At 41.7% G+C, this 21,185-nt stretch overlaps 1 protein-coding gene across 2 annotated transcripts in view; it reads left to right on the top strand.

Moving 5' to 3' along the window:
* The window catches only part of LOC143930316 (cGMP-dependent protein kinase 2-like), a 341,093-nt gene that overhangs the window by 94,871 nt on the left and 225,037 nt on the right, over positions 1-21,185 (top strand). For both annotated transcript variants that reach the window (XM_077454561.1, XM_077454562.1), the window contains exons 2-5: positions 110-713; positions 2,964-3,130; positions 6,367-6,480; positions 17,308-17,413. In XM_077454561.1, the coding sequence (XP_077310687.1) occupies positions 253-713; positions 2,964-3,130; positions 6,367-6,480; positions 17,308-17,413 (848 nt within the window). In that variant the 5' untranslated portion in view covers positions 110-252. The remainder of the gene's footprint in view (positions 1-109; positions 714-2,963; positions 3,131-6,366; positions 6,481-17,307; positions 17,414-21,185) is intronic.

Below are 21,185 nucleotides of genomic sequence, written 5' to 3'. Positions count from 1 at the left end.
ATGCAGGATTCCTATATGTATTTCAAAGTATTCAATTAATTAAATCGATTTTAGCATGCTGAATTGAGCTATATATATTTTTTGTAAATTATGTTTTTTTTCCTCTTAGACCATGAATAGATTTCTGAACATGGAACTATTATCTGCATAAACATTCTCTGTTGCAACCACCATTTGGGAGTCTTAAAAAAAAAAGATCATGAGAAGAACAGACATCTAAGTGGCAGTTAAGCAAAGTACTTTTCCTCCGGGATGTACAACCAGAACAGCATGGGAAACGGAACTATCCGAGCCCCACGGAGGGAGGATAGCTGTCTGTCCTCTAGGAGGAGAGAACATTCCTCTGGGGCCTTTACTAAACTGCAGGATACTGTGCTGCTTCTAGAAGAAGAATTGAGACAGCGATGGAAAGAACTGCAAGAAAAAGACGAAAAAATCCGGCACCTCGAAAAGGAACTAGAAACAAAATCTATTCAAATAGACAAACTGCAAGATGCTATTGGTTACAACATCCAGGTATCCCCGAAAGGTAGTCAAAAGAAAAAGCTGCTAAGTGTTATAAACCAAGGGCCTGCGCAGCATAATGAGAAAGCCACAGATACTCATAGACGTCAGAAAGCCAAAGAAGGAGTCTCAGCAGAGCCAACTTCACGGCATTATTACAATCCTTCTTGCCAGAACCCAGATGTCACCTGTGTCCGTAAGGATTCAAGGTAAGAACATAAACTGGAGACATGGGTGAATCTGTCCATGATTTGGTTCTACATAACCAATAAAAAAAATGAAAATACATGGACACAATTATTGTAATATACACAGTTGCCATGCTAGCAAAGTTTTTTTAAAGTATATGTGAACCCTTGCCTTGTAAAACAACACATTTGGTTTGAAATAGATACAATATGTCAGGCAAAATAGTTGTCTATATACTTTGTATATAAAAAATATTATAAATTAAAAAAAATTTATTTTATAAGGGATCACATAATCTCTGTTCTTAGCTGCATGAGGGGCTTGGAGAGGTGGGAGTGGAGTTCTGCAGGAGGCAGAGAAACAGCAGATCACTGATCTTCCCAGTAAGGAGATTTGCAAGGGGGCATGTCAGCACCAGTCTTGGCCATCAAAAGACAGGAATAGGAAGGATGGGAATGATATGTTTCTCTGCTTAGCGTGGTCAGCATAAAATGGGAAATCAGGGGGACTGGCAGGATCACCAGGTATTGCACACAAAGGGAGAAATACAAAGAGAACAAAATACTTTTTAACACAAGTAACATGGTACAACATACACATATCAGGAATAAAAAATGCTGGGGTAAGATTCAACTTTGTTTCACATGCAGGTATAGCCCACTATTTCACCTAGTGTATTTACCAAAGAGTTTGAAAGTCCTCTATGGTCCTCTATGGTAGATATATGGTAGATATAGGGCAAAGCCACCATATACTGTACACCTTGAATGATATACATTTATGTTTGTGCTGGAGCAGCACCTATGCTAATGCATTCCTTTATGCACAGTGGTGGGAAGAGCCTCATAAATAGTTTACATTTTACAGCTGAAGTAGAACCAAAAATGCACGTATCATGTAATATTGAGGGTTACCATTCATTTTGAAAGTCCTTTGTTGGCATGGAAAAATGGAAGCATAGCAGACTACAGTGCAAATACACAAGTAGGCTTTATTGAAACAAATGGGTACTGATTACTGATTACTGATTACTGATACAGTAATAGAAATACATTGTACAATGTGAATGGGGCCTCAAAGTTTTAGTCTTGTGTGACATAGTTTGACTTACTTTTCATGCCATTTTTGAATATATTTTTTAAGGTGCTACAAAATATACTTGGGTCAATTCAATGAAAAGTGATCCCACCACTGTTTATTGCAAACATTTTTTAATTAGTTGAGTTTTATTGACCTCTAATTTTATTATTTCTTTTTTTTGTTCATGTTATGGATTTTTGCTGTTTGTAAAAGAGGGTTAGAAATGTCTGTTATGTTTTATGCTGTGTCCCTGTTATGGAGATTTTCTCTAATTTCCTGTCCAAGTGACAAGGGTCAACAGTGCAAATCTCCCCAGACAGGGAGCAAGATGTTTCCACAAATCTAACAGAAGTTCTAGCCCTTGCCAACCTTATACAGACCTAAAAAAGTTGGAGGTACACTTAAAAATACTGATAATTTCCAATTGGTACTAATCTTAAGGTTATGTGAGAGCTGACTCATATAATCCTAGATTCTACAGTGAGGAGCTGTGTTTGAAATATACAGGGCATAACACAGTTCTCAGAAAGCTTTCAGAGAGATATTTTAAATACTCTGCCATGGTTCACCATATTTAAAAAAAATTAGCACATATGAATCATTACTGTGCTTAAAAGATACTAAGACGCCCCTTCTATCCACGGTGTCATCATATATTGTCAAACTATTGCTCTGCCAATTGAAAAACAATTAGCTCTCTTGCTAAAAGGTTACAGTACCGCTGAGCATTTCTGATATGACGTTAATGATCATCTTCTGAAATGCCATACAGTCAAACTCCCATGAGACCAACATTTGGAATGATTCCAAAGGCTAACAAAACAATTTTCTCATACGGCTTAAAAATATGGAACAGAACATTAGTGTCTCTGGCTCGAAATGATTACTGGGTACAGCCTCCCATGTGGCGACACTTCCAACTATTCCTCTCTCATCCTGAGGCACACTGTTGTGAAAATTATATTCACAATGACATTTATTCTCTGCTGCGTGAGAGAACAGCACAAATATTTACATTTGCCAAGCAAGGATTTGTTGCAGGCCCTCCATTAATTAGATTACTCATACTGTACCTAAAATCGCCACTACTTTTAATTGTGATTATCTGCCGATATGATAATTATACAGTAAATTTATATGGCCAAATAAGAAATGAACACTGTATTTTTTTTAATCTTTTTTTGTTTAAGCGCTAAAAAGCTAATCACTGGAGCAATCATGAATAATGACTTCCTACGACAGCTGGAAGCTTCACATGTACGTCGAATGGTGGACTGCATGTATGAAAGGGTGTACAGTCAATCGCAGCTTGTCATTCAAGAAGGGGCAGCGGGTAACCATCTTTATGTTTTGGCAGGTAAGAAAATATACAATGGGATTTGTTTTGTGTTTTAGCAAATTATTTTCACAAAGTCTCAATTTTGACAATTTGAAAAAAACATTTTAGTGGTGGTTTGTAAAAATAAAAAAAATAAAAAATGTACAGTATATGGACAGTTTGGAACTGCAAAAAAGCCAATATTTACATTCCATATTAAAACCTGGCCTTTAATAGAGATGATTTAAAAAAACTGGAGGAATTATGTTTGGAAGAGTTTCTACAGCAACCAGCCATATTATATCTTTTGTTTTTCTAGTACCGGTCAGAAACAAAAAAATAGGCATCAAATCAATTGCTATGGTCAATATGTCCTCTAGTCCTATACATTATTTTTTTTAATAAATTATTAAAAGTATAAAGAGATTAGGTGGCATCCAAAACTGCTTGTCTGCATAGACTTTATTATGCAGATGTGCAGTTGATAGATGTGTAATAGGTATATTTTGTATAAAAATAATATTATAATGCAGGTTGATTACAAAATACCTTGTAAATAGTTTCTGTGACTCATTATTGTGTATATATTGTAGTAGAAGTATTTTGTGCTAATAAGAATATTCAGATTTCAGTTGCTGCTACTGTATGTAGGAACAGTAGAAACAAAGTAATACTGCGTCTTTGAACTGGAACCCATTATAGGACAACGTCATCAAGGTAGATGACAACATTTATAGAAAAGCACAATGCATTCTTTAAATGACTTGGCTAAAGACATATAGGTAAAAAATACTGTTAGAAAACTCTTTGACTTTACCACCTTGTTGCAATATCAGAACTCAGAGGAGCTGTGCATTAAACTGAACATTAAAAAAGAACTAAGGCCAAAACTTTTTTATTTTAATTTTGGATAGAATGAGAGAGGGTTATAACCCTGTTAGCTTTTTGCCATCTGTGTCCCATTAGGGATATTTCCCTTCACTTTCTTTTCCATAACCAAAACAGGAAGTGAGAAGCAATCCCTCCAAAGTAAGAAAAATCCCTGGCTGTCACTAGGGTCACCAAAATAGTGTCCCCATTAGATAACTTCCCTTCTATTCCCTTTGTCATGAAAACTCAAAATTTGGGATTTTCTTTTACTTTCACTCTCAGTGGTCACCAGGGCAAATAGAAAGGGTGAAGCTCCCTAACCGAGACAGAGACAGAAATAAAGACTAGACAGATCTTCGAATCCTTCTCTACTCTATCCAAAACCAAAAAGAAAAAGTTATGAATGCAGTTGCACTGTATAAAGTATAAAAGAGATGGTTTCATTTTCATATGTTTGAAAAGAAACTGGTTTGTTACCTCTGTAGCCGTAGTATTACCTTAGAAGTGTACATACATGCAAGGTCCACTTGGAATCACCAGCAGGCCATTTACAACCTCAAAGAAACAATGCTATTCTCATGGGGTCTATTTTTTTTCACCCAAGATCCCAGAACTTTCACTCAAGATTCACACATTTTTAAAAGTGGATTTGAAAAATGTGTGATTTTTTTAGTAAAAAAACAAAACAAAAAAAAAAATAATGTATTTACCCCTGTGAGTTCTTGTTACTCTTGACTGAAAAAATGTACATAATTAGGTGGAAATCTTCTGAAGTATTACTAGAATTTGTGTCAATAAATGACCTACCCATTCATGAAGTTTGAATACAGGCTCTTGCTGAGACTCCACCACTATGTGTTCACTTTCCAATAGAAATAAAGATTTATAAGTAGAAGTCTTAGCATAAATCAAGCCCTTCATGAGCATGGGATTATATCATATGTTTAAAAAACTGCTATTTATGGAGAGTTATTTCCTGAGCAAAGTCACTTCGAGGGGGGGGGGGGGGCTATACATGCAGAAAAATATTGAATGATGTTTTTATATAAAACATACCTATTATATACAAAGTCTATGTATGTATAGGATTAGAAAGAAGTTCGTAAAAAAACTTGCTTGTCATTAGACTGTACGGACCATGTCACATTAACGATATTGTTCTCAGTGCCAACTTGCCAGAAATAGGACTGCTAAACTGAGGACTCATCTGCTCTTATGGCTTTTACGCCCTCTCTGGCCAAAATACTAAAGGTTCTCGCTTGTCAGCATTGGAGAAATGACGGAGCAACACCTAACTGACTGCCATAGTAGCAAGTAGCAGATGAGTTTTCTCTCTGCTTCTTTATTGATCCCGTTGCTGACAAATTGCCACCAGTGACAAACCATGGCAGCAGTTTATAATGTCATTAAGTTTTGATACTCTTTATCAAGCCACAATATAAGTATCCTTGTATCTTATCGGCATGCTAATTACATCTTCTGCTGCATCCCAGAGGAAAAGAGAAGTTTTTCCTCTGAAATTTCAAAAAAACCTCTAAGTGGTATGAACTTTTGTACTGACAACTCCTCAATACCCCCCCCCCCCCCCCCCAAATTTTGTCATCAACTGAGCGTTCTTTTTGTCACTATCAGAGTGGTAGCAGCCCGGGACCACAACAAAGACCTCGTGCCTTAATTTCGTATTAGCTTCTTTGAAGGACTCACTCCATTGTGTATTCATCAGAATCAAAACTTGCTACTATTGGTCCAGTACTATCACACACACATACACATAATCATTAGTGTGAGATGGCCTAGTAGTGTTATTTAAGCAAAAGAAATGGTTAATGGTGTATCAACATGTTGAACTTAAGTTACTCCTGATGGCTATTAATAAAATAAATTAACTTGCTTGAGAAGAGGTTTGTCTTTTATGTTGACATTGATTCTTTTAATTTAAAGATGGACGAGGTGGAGCTAATCAATGCCCCTATTTTAAATATCCATTTTTCCTCAAGAAGGTGAATCTACTCTGATGATTTTTATACCTTACTGTTTTTTTTTATCATATTGTCCCTTTTATAGAATAGAGTTATTCCATGGCAGCAATATAAAATTAAGATTTAGACCAGTGATATGCAATTAGCGGACCTCCAGCTGTTGCAGAACTACAACTCCCATCAGGCATAGCAAGACTCTGACAGCCACAATCATGACTCCCAGAGGCAGAGGCATGATGGGACTTGTAGTTTTGCAACAGCTGGAGGTCCGCTAATTGCATATCCCTGATTTAGACTATTGTAAAGTCAACTAAGGGAGCTGAAGACATTTTCTGGCTTCAACAGCTAGTTTTTGTGAGTTTGTAGTAAAGAAAATCATTGTGGTTGAAAATATACTGTGGTTAATGTGATTATGCTCACTTGCAGAGGGCTTGCTTGATGTTATTCAGAATTCTCGGCTGCTCGGACAAATGCATCCTGGGACTGCTTTTGGGGAATTAGCCATTCTGTATAACTGCAAAAGAACGGCAACTGTGAAAGGTATGAGTCAAATATAATCATGAACAAGCTGGAAAAAATAGAACCATAAACAGTATATTGATAATATGTATGACTCTGTATGCTTTTAGTTTTGATTATATTCTTCACCATGTAAACTGGAAATATTGCAGATAAGCACTTGTTTTAGTAATGAAAAGCTAATAGAACAAAAGAGATGATCAAAGATATGGCACCTTGCATATTTATTAAAACTGAGCTCAATTGCCAGTATTAGCTACAATACATTGGTACATAGTTAGGTTGAAAAAAGACACTAGTCCACCTAGTTCAACCATTAAAAAAAAAAAAAGTTATTGGAAAGCCCCCATATACACAATCCTATACCCACAGTTGATCCAGAGAAGGGCAAAGACCCCAATAAAGAATGATACAGTTCGCTCCAGTGTGGGAAAAATAACTCCTTCCTCATCCCTCAGGAGGCAATCGGCTATTCCCTGGATCTACTATCCCTGGTGTTATCACCTCTAAATGTTACTATCCAGTTATATTTTGCATATTTTGGAATGCATTTAGCTTTTTTTTTAAAACAAAACTGAGCTGGTCAGAACTAGCTCTTGTAATGACCTGAAACTGAATAACTGTACACTAAGTTCCCAATATGGACCATTTATGTATTCATTTATGTTGATCGTATTCCCTTTAATCGCCAGAAAGAATAAATTCAATTCAGCTAATCTTTCCTCATAGCTGAGCTGTGTCTCTTATTAGTTTGGTTGCCCTCCTTAGCACTTTCTCTAGTTCTCTGATATCCTTTTTGTGAATTTGTGCACAAAATTGAACTGCAAATTCCATATCATGTTTTACTAATGATTTTTACAGGGGAAAAAAAACAATGTTTCTCTCTCTCTCTCTCTCTCTCTCTCTCCCCCTCTCTATCTCTCGCTCTGTCTCTTTTTAATAAAAGAAAGTATTTTTTAATATCTTTAGAAACTGCAGTTTGGAATTGCGTGCTATTATTAAGTCTATGATTTACCAGAACACCCAGATTCTTCTCCATCACTGACTCCCCCAGCTGTTCTCCTACCGGAATGTATGCTGTATGCATGCTTTTAACCCCCAAGTGCATAACTTTACATTTATTAACATCAAACTTCATTTGCCACATAATTTTCCAATGAAATAGTGTATTGAGGTCAGATTGTAAGTTGGAGCCATCCTCTACGGATGTTATGCCTCTGTATAACTCGGCATCCTCTGTAAATACTGAAATGGTACTTTTAATTACATTTATGAATATGTTAAAAAGTGCAGGTCCCAACACTGAACCTTGGGGTACACTACTAATAACCCTAGACCATTCAGAGTATGAATCATTGATCATTGCTCTCTGAATACTTTCTAAATCTTTAAGCCCATTTCCTATGCATTTACACACTGAATTTTCCAACCATGCAAACTTTAACTTAAACATTTAACTTTAACTGCAAACTTTAACTTAAACATTAGATTGTGTGGTGAACTGTGTCAAACACTTTGGCAAAACCCAAGCAAACTATAGCTACAACCACTCCTTTGTCTAAGGTTTTTCTTACCTCTTAAAAAAAATCTGATTTGTTTGACAGCTTCAGTATTTTGTGAAATCAATGCTGACTATTTCTTCAAATATTATTTTCTAGCAAAAACTCTTCTATGTAATCTTATTTATCTCTCAAATATCTCCCCGATTATAGAAGTTAAACTAACAGGTCTATATTTACTTGGTAATTACTTTGATCCCTTTTTAAATATAGGAAATCCATTGGCTATATGTCAATCCAGTGGTATGATATGCCAGTCATTAAAAAGTCTCTAAAAATTAGAAACAATGGCTTAGAGAAAACAGAGCTCAACTCTTTGAGGACCTTTGGGTGTAAGCCACCCAGCCCAGGTGCTTTATTCACACTTTTTTTTTGTCATAATATTTCTGTAAATTTTGATCCATTGTGGATCATTTGTCGATACTATCCCCATTAAAGACTTGAGCTTCTCCATTTTCCATTTGTCAATACTATCCCCATTAAAGACTTGAGCTTCCCCATTTTCCTTTGTATACACAGAGTTAAAAAAGGTATACAATATATTTGCATTTTCTTTGGTCCCAGACACCAAGTCAAAATTATCTTGTAAAGGGCCTACATGCTCAGACCTAACTTTTACTGTATTACTGTTAATATATTTGAAGGTTTTTGGGTGGTTTGTCCTACTCTTGTTGGCAATCTGTCATTTTCTTTCCATATTCTGTTATAGTCTTTGTAATGTTTAACCAGTTCCCGACCAGCGCGCGCCAATGTACGTCGGCAGAATGGCACGGGCAGGCATATTGGCATACAGGTACGTCCAATATTTAATGCCGCCCTGCCATCGCGAGCGCGCCACCGCCAGCGCGCTCGTGTGCCGATCACAACCCCCCTGAGTGCAGTCGCGGGTCCTGCGGACTCAGTTGCCGCAGGCATACCCGCGATCGTCTCACGGGGCAGCTGAATGGAGAGATGCCGTTGTAAACAGCATCTCCCCGTTCTGCCTAGCAACAAGTTACGCTGATCTCTGCTCCATGTGATTGGAGCAGAGATCAGTGTTCACTAAATGAAAGCCCAGCCCCCAACAGTTAGTAACACACCCCTAGGAACACTTAACCCCTACACTGCCACTCACTGGTTAACCCCATTCACTGCCAGTGTCATTTACACAGGAATCACTGCAATTTTATAGCATTGATCGCTGTATTAATGCCAATGGTCCCAAAAATGTGTCAATTGTCCGATGTGCCCCCAATAATGTCGAAGTCACAATAAAACTCACTGATCGCCTCCATTACTAATAAAAAAAAAAATTATTAATAAAAATGCCAAAAAACTATTCCCTTTATTTTAGACGCTATAACTTTTGCGCAAACCAATCAATAAATGCTTACTGCGTTTTTTTTTTACCAAAAATATGTAGAAGAATCCATATCGGCCTAAACTGAGGGAAAAACTTTTTTTTTTTATATATATTTTTGGGGATATTTTTTTAGAGCAAAAAATAATGATTTTTTTTCAAAATTGTCCCTCTTTTTTGTTTATAGCGCAAAAAATAAAAACGGCAGAGGTGATCAAATACCACCAAAAGAAAGCTCTATTTTTTGGAAAAAATTACGTAAATTTTGTTTGGGCACCGAGGCACGGGACCACGCAATTGTCAGTTAAAACGACGCAGTGCCGAATCGCAAAAAGTGCTTTGGTCAGGAAGGGGGTAAATCCTTCCAGGGCTGAAGTGATTAAAATGATATGTTTTTAACTTTCCATTATGTGTTTGTTGTTTAGAGCCAACATTAAATGAAATCATGTTATGGTCACTTCCAGATGTACCTGTATATGAATATTAGTAATAAGTTCAGCTTAGTTTGAAATTAGCAGATCCAGCAGAGCATCATTTCTAGTTGGGGCCTCTACAAACTGTACTATAAAATTGTCTTGTAATAGGATAATATATTGCCTCCCTTTTACTGTTCCAGCAGTGTATTACTCCAGTCAATTTCAGGGCAGTTCAAATCTCCAGTATTATCAATGCCCCAGCCCTTGCAGACCTTTCTATCTGTGCAAAGAGCTGATTTGTTACCTCTTTATTAACACCGGGTGGCCAGTAACAAACTTCAACAATTAAAGTGGCTCTGAAGGCAGAAGGTTTTTTTTTTACCTTGATGCATTCTCTCTCTGCATTAGGGTAATAAACATTGTGTTTGCAGTTCCCTCTGCCAACCCCCTCTTAGCCCTTGTACACACGGTCGGACATTCCGACAACAAAATCCGACGGATTTTGTTCGAAACTTGTGTTGCATACACACGGTCGGACAAAGTTGTCGGAAAATCCGATTGTACGTAACATGATGACGTTATTTCGTTACAACGGGACTACTACAACGCGGTCCGATCGGACATTTTCCGTCGGAATGTCCGACCATGTGTACAAGGGCTTAGACTTACCTGAGCTCACTCTCATTAAAGCGCTGTGCTAAAGAGCAGCAGCTTTTTACATTCTCTTCCTCCTCACAAGGCAGATTGAAAGCAGTGGGCCATTGGCTTCAGCAATGTTTTCCAAAAATTTTAAATCAGCAGCTACAAAAACTGCTGACTTTTAAAATAAGAGACTCACTTATTCAGGGATCCAGCACCATTTTTACCTGGGTCGGTTCTTCACCAGTAGTGATGAGCTTCGAGTTCGAGTCAAACTCATGTTCGACTCGAACATTGCCTGTTCAGCGAACAGTGAACAATTTGGGCTGTTCGCAGCAAATTCGAAAAGCCGGAACACCCTGTACAAGTCAATGGGAGAAATCTAAAGTGCAAATTTTAAAGGCTAATATGCAAGTTACTGTCCTAAAAAGTGTTTGGGGACCCTGGTCCTGCCCCAGGGGACATGGATCAATGCAAAAAAAAGTTTTAAAAACAGCCGTTTTTTCAGAAGCAGTGATTTTAATAATGATTAAAGTGAAACAATAAAAGTGTAATATTCCTTTAAATTTCGTACCTGGGGGGGTGTCTATAGTATGCCTGTGAAGGGGCGCATGTTTCCCGTGCTTAGAACTGTCCCTGCACAAAGTGTCATTTCGCAAGGAAAAAAAGTATTTTAAAATCACTTTGAATTGTCGGCTCTCGTAATACAGAGGACACTCAATGAGTGCTCTCTGTATTACTGAGCCGACAATTCATTCATTGATAAAAAATTTTAAAAAAAGCATGGGGTTCCCCTAAATTCAATTGCCAGGCCCCTCAGGTCTGGTATGGATATTAAGGGGAACCCTGCGTCAAATTTAAAAATAAAATTGACGTGGGGGTCCCCCTAAAAATCCATACCAGACCCTTTATCCGAGCAAGCAACCTGGCAGGCCACAGGAAAAGAGGGGGGACAAGAGAGTGCCCCCCTCCTGAACCGTACCAGGCCACATGCCCTCAGCATTGGGACGATGCTTTGGGGGTCTGTGACCCCTCAAAGTACCATGTCCCCATGTTGATGGGGACAAGCGCCTCATCCCCACAACCCTGGCCGGTGGTTGTGGGGGTCTGCGGGCGGGGGGCTTATCAGAATCTGGAAGCCCCCTTTAACAAGGGGACCCCCAGATCCTGCCCCCCCTTGTTTGAAATGGTAAGGGGGTACCTACCATTTCACAAAGAAAGTGTAAAAAATGGTTAAATAAGACAAACACGCTCTTGAAAAATTCCTTTATTAAAAATAAAAAAATTTAAAAAAAGATGGGGATGAGGCCCTTGTCCCCATCAACATGGGGATATGGTGCTTTGAGGGGTCACAGACCCCCAAAGCATCCTCCCAATGTTGAGGGCGTGTGGCCTGGTACGGTTCAGAAGGGGGGGGCGCTCTCTCGTTCCCCCCTCTTTTCCTGTGGCCTGCCAGGTTGCATGCTCAGATAAAGGGTCTGGTATGGATTTTTAGGGGGACCCCCACGTCAATTTTATTTTTAAATTTGACACGGGGTTCCCCTTAATATCCATACCAGACCTGAAGGGCCTGGTAATTGAATTTAGGGGAACCCCACGCTTTTTTTTTTTAATCAATGAATGAATTGTCGGCTCCGTAATACAGAGAATACTCATTGAGTGTCCTCTGTCTTACGGGAGCCGACAATTCAAAGTGATTTTAAAAGACTTTTTTTTCCTTGCGAAATGACACTTTGTGCAGCGACAGTTCTAAGCACGGGAAACCTGCGCCCCTTCACAGGCATACTATAGACACCCCCCAGGTACGAAATTTAAAGGAATATTACACTTTTATTGTTTCACTTTAATCATTATTAAAATCGTTGCTCCTGAAAAAACGGCTGTTTTTAAAACTTTTTTTTACATTGATCCATGTCCCCTGGGGCAGGACCCAGGCCCCCAAACACGTTTTAGGACAGTAACTTGCATATTAGCCTTTAAAATTAGCACTTTCGATTTTGAACATTCGAGTCCCATAGACTTTAATAGGGTTCTAAAGTTCACACGAAGTTTAGGTCTGTTCGCAGGTTCTGGTGCGAATCGAACAGGGGGGTGTTCGGCTCATCCTTATTCACCAGCACTGGCATGTGAACTGTGGGAAGCCGCCTATGACTCCTTGTGGCTTTACAGCCAGCCTGCAGACCTGCAGTCTCCTGGGACCTGTAACTTGTCCCAGAAGGTTGCGGGTGGGGGGGAGAACTTAGGTTATTGGAGCGGAAGTGGGAGCGGATACCTCTCAAACTAGGTCTCCGCTCCCCAGAAAAATAAAATATATTTTGAATATGTAGGAGGAGGGGAGATGGACCAAGAAAAGTGGAACTTTCCCTTTTGGATGACCCTTGACTGACCTGTCTGCCCAAATATATTCTATTTCACCCTCTCCCCTCAATCCTAGTTTAAATACTACTCTGTCCTTCTCAGAAAATCTCTCCTCAGCACAGCAGACCCCCTTCCATTTAGGTGCAAACCATCATATAGGTTGCACCCCAACGAAAAGTCATCCCAATGCTCTAGAAACTCCCTCTGCTTTTTCTGTGTTGTGTATGGGACAGGCAATATTCTCATTCCCTTTCAACTTGCAGCCTACTTCTTTAAATTGTGTCCTAAAGATCCCCTATCTTCCATGTATTCTGCCATTGTTTCCAACATAGATCAAGACAGCTTGGTCATGCCCAGCCCCTCCCAGTGATTTATCAACCCAGTCCTCCACATGCTGAGCCCTGGTACCAGGGAGACAGCAAATCATTCAGTTGAGGCAGTCCTAACAACAAATTATTATATAATTTCTTCCGAATATGGAATCCCCTATTACTACCAACTGCCTGCATTGCCTTCACTACCCCTACTAGATGGCTGCTCTCCCAGCTGTTCGTGGTTGCAGTGACATCTAAGGCCCAACTTGGCAAATTTGTTTTGGTGCTCAAACACAGGACTGGCCTTCCTTTTCTGATAGCCCCCACCACACCTTCTAACTATATTAACCCATTTTCCTACCTGAACATCCCGACTTACCCCCCACCCTACACGTGGCACACTGTGCACTTAGCAACACCTTTAACTTTTCTAGCACTCATTATCACAGTTACAATGTTATTACTTAAAGGATAGTTGTTACTTACAGGTTAGAAGACTGTATTAACTCCTGTTTTCAACTCCTGGTTTTTAACTCTTCACTTTAGTCAAAGTTCCACTTTGTTTTACAATTCCACATGTAAGCCACCATCAAAAGTGCGCAAGCTCAAATGTGAGTTGTACAGTGAGTTATATACACCTGTGATCAGGTAACCACTCCCCTTTATTATCAGACTAAAGATAAAAAAGGTGCTGTTTAAAAAGTGTCAAAAAAGGCAGGGGGAGAAAAATAAAAATGAAAAAGTGTTTTAAAAGCTGATAGAAACCTTATCTAATATTAAAAAACACTTGTAACCACAAGCCAATCCCAATCAGTCAAAAGCAAACTCCTGTTTTATTTTTTCTCTCTGCTTTAGTCAAAATTCCACTTTGCTCTGCATATCCACTTGTAAGCCAATATCAAATGTGAACAAGCTCTAATCTGAGTTTCACAGAAAATTATCTGAAAGTCTTATGTTTAAGATCACTATTGGAAGCCTAAAACGAGATTCATTAGTCTAGAATACTGGTCAATATTTAGAAGCACCATAACCGAAGTACGTAAATGTGCACTTCAGTCTCAATTGAAAATAAAATCTTATGATGGGTAGAAGGAGCACAGCCACCATAAAAAAGTAGTTCTGTTTTTTATTATCTATAATTAGAAGTATTTTGTCTGTCTGCTCACCTTACAGGCTTGTCCAGCACAAGCTTTGCCAGGCACTGTAGTGAGTTGGTGAATGGCATCTCCACACAGTAACTCAAATGAAAAAATTCCACCAGGACACCAAAGTAATGAAAGAATCTACTCCTTTTATTCACATAAAAAAAAAAAAAGCATCACAGGCTGACATTTTGGAACTGCGTAGGATCCTTTTCTCAAGGCAAAGTGATCAATCATTACCCCTTTCTCTTGATAAAGAGACCTTCTGCCTTCCCAAAATGTCCACCTGTGATGCATTTTCTTCCTATATGAATAAATAGACAATTTTATTTTACAAAAATGATGTGCTGGTGGATATTTCTATTTTCAACTCTCTATCCAGACATTGCTGTAATACACCAGTCCAACTCTCTGCCTTTTATCTGTAATCTGAGCAGAACTCCTCACAAACAGCTAAATAAACACATAAAATACAATTTAGGGATATGTATTACTTGCAATAGGCTTTGTATTCTGTCCATCTAGATCTGATATTACATAGCACTGCCACATTTTTGCCGCATTTTTTTTCTTCTGCAGTTCAGTAACATTTACATGTCTCCCCCCACCCCGTGGTTGGAAAGTGAAAGGACAAGCAATACAATGATGAATTTATCTATCTGTATTCTTTCCTCATATCAGCATGGTCCTTGACCAACTAATTGACTCCTTGTGCTGCTTCTCCCTCCCGCATTCCAAGTCAATTTTGGGCACTTGCACTGCTTACAACACATTAATATATTAATGAATACAGAGCTGCAGTGTTTTTATATCTGCCTGGTAGTGATGGGCGAGCTGTCCGGGCGGAGCATCAGTTCAGCCCCGAAAAGCGTCCATTCGGGTATCCATAGAACACCTGAATTAGCATAGCGCTTGGCGGAATGTTCTCCCGCTGAGTGACCCACAATGCGCTGCTCACTGCACAGTGCATTGTAACAGCCCTGATTGGCTAAAGCAATGTGCCTGACCACTGGTCAGGTTCAAGGCTTTGTCCAATCAGGGCACAGAGCACTGTGAGAGCCCTGATTTGACAAAGGCACCATGACTTTGCCCAATCATGGCTCAGTGCTCATAGTCCCAGCCCCACACTATATAAAGTTTCTTCCCACTGAACCTTTTGCAGTGTGATGTTGGAGATAGAGCAGGGCTCAGTGACAATACATTTTTAGCAAGCTAGTTATTGTGAGTGTAGAGTGTTAGTGTAGTGTTAGTGTAGCGTGAGTATAGTGGCGCCACACAAGAGGAAAAGGAGCAGGATTATGGCAGTTGTGGAGGCATTGAAGCAGAGGATGACATACGTCAATCTTTGACCACTTAAGGACCGAGCCTCTTTCTGAGATTTGTTGTTTACAAATTAAAAACATTTTTTTTGCTAGAAAATTACTTAGAATCCCCAAACATTATACATTTTTTTGAACATCCTAGAGAATAAAATGGTGGTCGATGCAATACTTTTTGTCACACCGTATTTGCGCAGCAGTCTTACAAGCGCAGTTTTTTGGGAAAAAATACACTTTTTTGAATTAGGAAATAAGACAACAGTAAAGTTAGCCCAATTTTTTTTTTTTATATTGTGAAAAGATAATGTTAAATTGATACCCAACATGTCACGTTTCAAAATTGCCCCCCCCCCCCCACCCCAGCACTATATTTAAAGGAATTTTGAATTTTTTTATTGTTTCACTTTAAGCATCATTAAAATCATTACTAATTTAACCACTTCAATACAGGGCACTTTCATCCCCTTCCTGCCCAGGCCAATTTTCAGGTTTCAGGGCTGTCGCGTTTGGAATTATAATTGTGCGGTCATGCAACACTACTTAAACAAGATTTTTTGCATTCTTTTCCACAAAGAGACCCTTCTTTTAGTGCTATTTTATCACTACTGTTTTTTGTTTGTTTTTTTTTGCGCAAAAAAAAATAAGTTTTTCTTTGTTTCTGCTATAAAATATTGTAAATAAATATGTTTTATCCTTCACTGATGTAGCTGATAGGTGGCATTGATATGCAGCACTGATGGGTCCTCATAGGTGGCACTGATAGGCACTCACACGTGGCTCTGTTGGGCACTGATAGGCCATATGACGCCCAGTCAGGATAATACAACCACTTTTTGGCAATCATTCTGCTAAATGGCGGTCGGGAAATGATTAAAAACAATCTTTTTAAAACCTTTTTTCTGCATTGATACATATCCTCCAGGGCAGTAGTCGGGCCCCTATACCCTTTTTATGGGCAATAAATTGCATATGTAAGCCTTAAAAATGGAAACGTTTGATTTTTAGAGTTCTGATCCCATAGACTATATTATGCCCTGTGCACGTGGTCAGACTTTCCGACGGAAAATGTGTGATCGGATCATGTTGTCGGAAAATCTGATCATGTGTGGGCTCCATTGAACTTTTTCCGTCGGAATTTCCAACATACAAAGTTTCTGAGCTGGATCAAAAATTTTCCGACAACAAAATCCGATCATTTCAATTCCGATTGTGTGTAGACAATTCCGACAGACAAAGTGGAATGCATGCTCAGAATAAATTACGAGACAAAAGCTATTGGCTACTGGCCCATTTATAGTCCCGTCATACGTGTTGTACGTCACCACGTTCGGAACGATCGGATTTTCCGCCAACTTTGTGGGACTATGTGTATGCAAGACAAGTTTGGGCCAAAATCCGTCGGAAAAAACAACAACAAATTGTGTCATCGGAAAGGCCAACCGTGTGTACAGGGCATTAGGTTTCTGGGTTCTGGTCAGAACCTTTTCCCTGTTCTAGAGTTTTGGTGTAGAACAAAACCCAGGGGTGTTCTGCCCATCACTACTGCCTGGCATCTCTCTCATTTCTCTTACAGATGCCCTGTGTTCAATAACTCAGGTGTGCATTAGGGAAAAAATAAAAAGCTAAAACCTTTGTTTAGACAGATCACTAAATATGGTTAACTTTTAAAAATGTACTGTTTCTTGTAATTATATATTACCATTAGCATGCATTTTCTAGCATTAAATATGGCTTAAAATGTATTTTATTTTCCCTTATTAAGCGGTGACAGACTCCAAGATTTGGGTTTTGGATAGACAGGTTTTCCAGAATATTATGATGAGTTCAGCACAAGCTCAACATCAGGAATACTTCAGCTTTCTTCGCAGGTAATTAACCCTATTTCCTACTAAGATGTTGAATTCAGTGAAGCATGACATACCAGTTAATTGTATCTTCATTTCTTGTGAATGTCCAACCAGCCTAATAGCTAACTTTGATATATGGAGGTAAAAGAAACATTTCAGTAAGTGGAATTTTCAGAAATTATATGCACTGGCCTTGGTGGCCAGGGGTTGCAAGAATGTTTTTATTTTATTTTTTTGGCCTGAGGAGCAGACACGAAGGCTTTCCTAAAATGTCTTGTCCGTTGCCACTTTGAGCTGAAGAAGTTGTCCATTTGTTACTGAAATGAGAAACCCATTTACTTTTTGCTACAGCTACCAGTGCAAACTTGCTTTCAGTTAAAAGAGAAGTGTGGGATTTAAAAAAGATAAGCATCTCACCAAGGTGGATGCAGCATCAATCATATGAGATTACACTTACTTACTTACCTTAACCCCTTCGCATTGACGTAACACATATATGCGGCCTCATGGGACTGAACTTATTTTCCTGGGGCTGCATATATGTTTTTCTCCCTTTGTGGCGTGCGTACAAACGATGCTAGTAGGCTGTGGTAAGTTCTGATTAGCTGCCCCAGTGATCAGTCACTGTGAATCCCACCCCTGTTTTTTTTTTTTCTGTGAATCGAGATATAGATTCATTGTATCTTTGTCTTTCCATGTAGAGAGAAAATAGAAGTGTTCGTAAAAAAAAAAGTAATAAATAAAATAATAAAAAAAAATTAAAGAAAATATACCTAGATCAAGGTTTGATCTAAAGTCAGTGCCAGGCTTAGTGTGTGGGTCAAAAATTAAGTCAGTATGTGTCAGTGTGTTTTGGATAGGACCAAAAAAAAAGAAGCAAAATGCGCACGATTGCTTCTGGGCTGTACAAACAAATTACATAAACATATGTGGTATCACTGCAATCAACAGGAGCAGGAGAATTTATTTTGGGTTAGGTTATGATAGTAACAAGAAATATAAAGCAACATTTTTATTTTTTTATTTTTATTTTTTTACAATTTATTCCAGTTTTCCTTTGATAATCAAGAGATATCCATAACTATTTACTACCTAATGAAAGCCCAATTTGTCCTGAAAAAAACAAAACAAAGTATAATCCACCTGGATGCACAAAGTCGTTTTGATATGCAGGGCCGTCTTTAACGCAGGGCAAAAGGGACAGTTGCCCAGGGCCCTGTCATTGTTGGGGGCCCTGCGCTGCCCACCTTTTGAGCCCTGCACTGCCCGCCGGCTACTTGCTAATGTCACTTGGAAAAACAGAAGCACTGCTTCTGTATTTCCAAGTGACAGTACTCCTCTCCCGGCGGCCACTCTGGGGAGTGTCTGATACACACATGCTCTGGAGGGGAGGAGGAAGGGGGCGGGGAATCTGCACAGGGGAAGCTACCTCACACTGTCATGCTGCACGGACATCGGGGGACTGGACAACATACTGTGAGTAGCTTTTAGGACATAGGAAAACTCTGTACTGGAATGGCGGGGGCTTTGAGGGAGGAAAGTTTTACCTTGTACTTGGGGGGAGAGTGGAGTGTGGAGCTCTGTACTGGAATCTGGGGGGGAGGAGAGCCATGCATCCCTACACTCTGCACCCACCTCACCACCTGCACTCTGCACCCACCCTTCACCCCCTCCCTGCACTCTGCACCCACCCTTCACCCCCTCCCTGCACTCTGCACCCACCCCTCACCCCCTCCCTGCACCCACCCTCACCCCCTTGCATTCTGCACCCACCCCTCACCACCTGCACCCTGCACCCACCTCCTGCACCCTGCATCCACCTCACCCCCTGCACCCTGCACCTACCTCACCACCTGCACTCTGCAACCACCCCTCACCCCCTCCCTGCACTATGCACCCACCCCTCACCTCCTCCCTGCACTCTGCACCCACCCCTCACCACTCACCCCCTGCACTCTGCATCCACCCCTCACCCCTCACCCCCTGCACTCTGCACCCACCCCCACCCCTCACCCCCTGCCCCCACCTCACCACCTGCACTCTGCACCCACCCCTCACCCCCTCCCTGCACTATGCACCCACCCCTCACCTCCTCCCTGCACTCTGCACCCATCCCTCACCACTCACCCCCTGCATTCTGCATCCACCCCTCACCCCTCACCCCCTGCACTCTGCACCCACCCCCACCCCTCACCCCCTGCACTCTGCACCCACCCTCACCACCTGCACTATGCACCCACCCCTCACCCCCTTCCTGAACTCTGCACCCACCCCTCACCCCCTCCCTGCACTCTGCACCCACCCCTCACCCCCCTGCACTCTGCACCCACCCCTCACTACCTGCACTCTGCACCCACCTCACCCTCTGCACTCTTCACCCACCCCTCACCACCTGCACCCTGCACCCACCTCACCCCCTGCACTCTGCACCCACCTCACCACCTGCACTCTGCACCCACCCCTCACCCCCTCCAAGCACTCTGCACCCACCCCTCACCCCCTACACTCTGCTCCCACCCCCTCCCTGCACTCTGCACCCACCCACACCCCCTCCCTGCACTCTGCACCCACCCCACACCCCTTCCCTGCACTCTGCACCCACCTGCACTCTGCACCCACCCCTGACCCCCGGCACTCTGCACCCACCCCTCACCCCCTCCCTGCACTCTGCACCCACCCCCTGCACTCTGCACCCAACCCTCACCCCCTACACTCTGCCCCCACCCCTCACCCCCTCCCTGCACTCTGCACCCACCCCACACCCCCTCCCTGCACTCTGCACCCACCCCTCACCCCCGGCACTCTGCACCCACCCCTCACCACCTGCACTCTGCACCCACCCCTCACCTCCTGCACTCTGCACCCACCCCTCACCCCCTGCACCTAGTGCACCCCTTAACACTGCACTCTGTACATAGCTCACCCCTGTCCCTGCACTCTGTACATAGCTCACCCATGAACCTTGCACCCTGCACATAGTGTTCCCCTCAACCCTGCACTCTGAAAGTAGCGTACCCCTCAACGCAGAATTCTGCACATAGCACACCTCTCAACATTGCACTCTGCACCTAGCACCCCCCCAAACCCGCACTCTGTAAATAGCGCATCCCTGCACTCTGTACCTAGCATACCCCTGAATGCTGCATTCTGTACATAGTGCACCCTTCAACCCTGTGTGTATTGCCGCGTACACACGTAGCCGACTATCCGATGGACTTAGACTGGCGGACTTCCCGCCAGACTGTCCGTCGGACTTTCCGAACGGGCTACTTGTCCACACGCGGCACTTTTTCAGCGGACTAATACGGCGTACTAAGTCCGCCGTACTATCCGCCCTACTTTTGAAATGAACGGACTCGCCCACACACGCGGAGGAAAGTCCGCTCATTTTGAGCGCGTCTCCAGGTAGGCGGGGCCCGCGAAGGAGACGCCGCTGGCCCCGCCACCTGGTATGGACTTAAAGGGGAACCCCAACGCCGAAAAAAATCGGCGTGGGGGTCCCCCCTAAGTCCACAACAGACCCTTGTCCGAGCACGCTACCCGGCCGGCCAGGAAAGGAGGGGCGAGCGAGCGCCCCCCCCCCCCCCCCTGAGCCGTACCAGGCAGTGTGCCCTCAACATGGGGGTGCACTGGGGAAGGGGGGCCGCGCGGACCCCCCACCCCAAAGCACCTTGTTCCCATGTTGATGAGGACAAGGGCCTCTTCCCGACAACCCTGGCCGTTGGTTGTCGGGGGTCTGCGGGAGGGGGGCTTATCCTCTTTGATAAGGGGCCCCCGGATAACCGGCCCCCCC

Source organism: Lithobates pipiens, unplaced genomic scaffold (assembly GCF_037356315.1).
Source record: "Lithobates pipiens isolate NorthernLeopardFrog02 unplaced genomic scaffold, aLitPip1_a1.2 Scaffold_25, whole genome shotgun sequence".
Lineage (NCBI taxonomy): Eukaryota > Metazoa > Chordata > Amphibia > Anura > Ranidae > Lithobates > Lithobates pipiens.
This window is presented reverse-complemented; position numbering and strand designations above follow the sequence as displayed.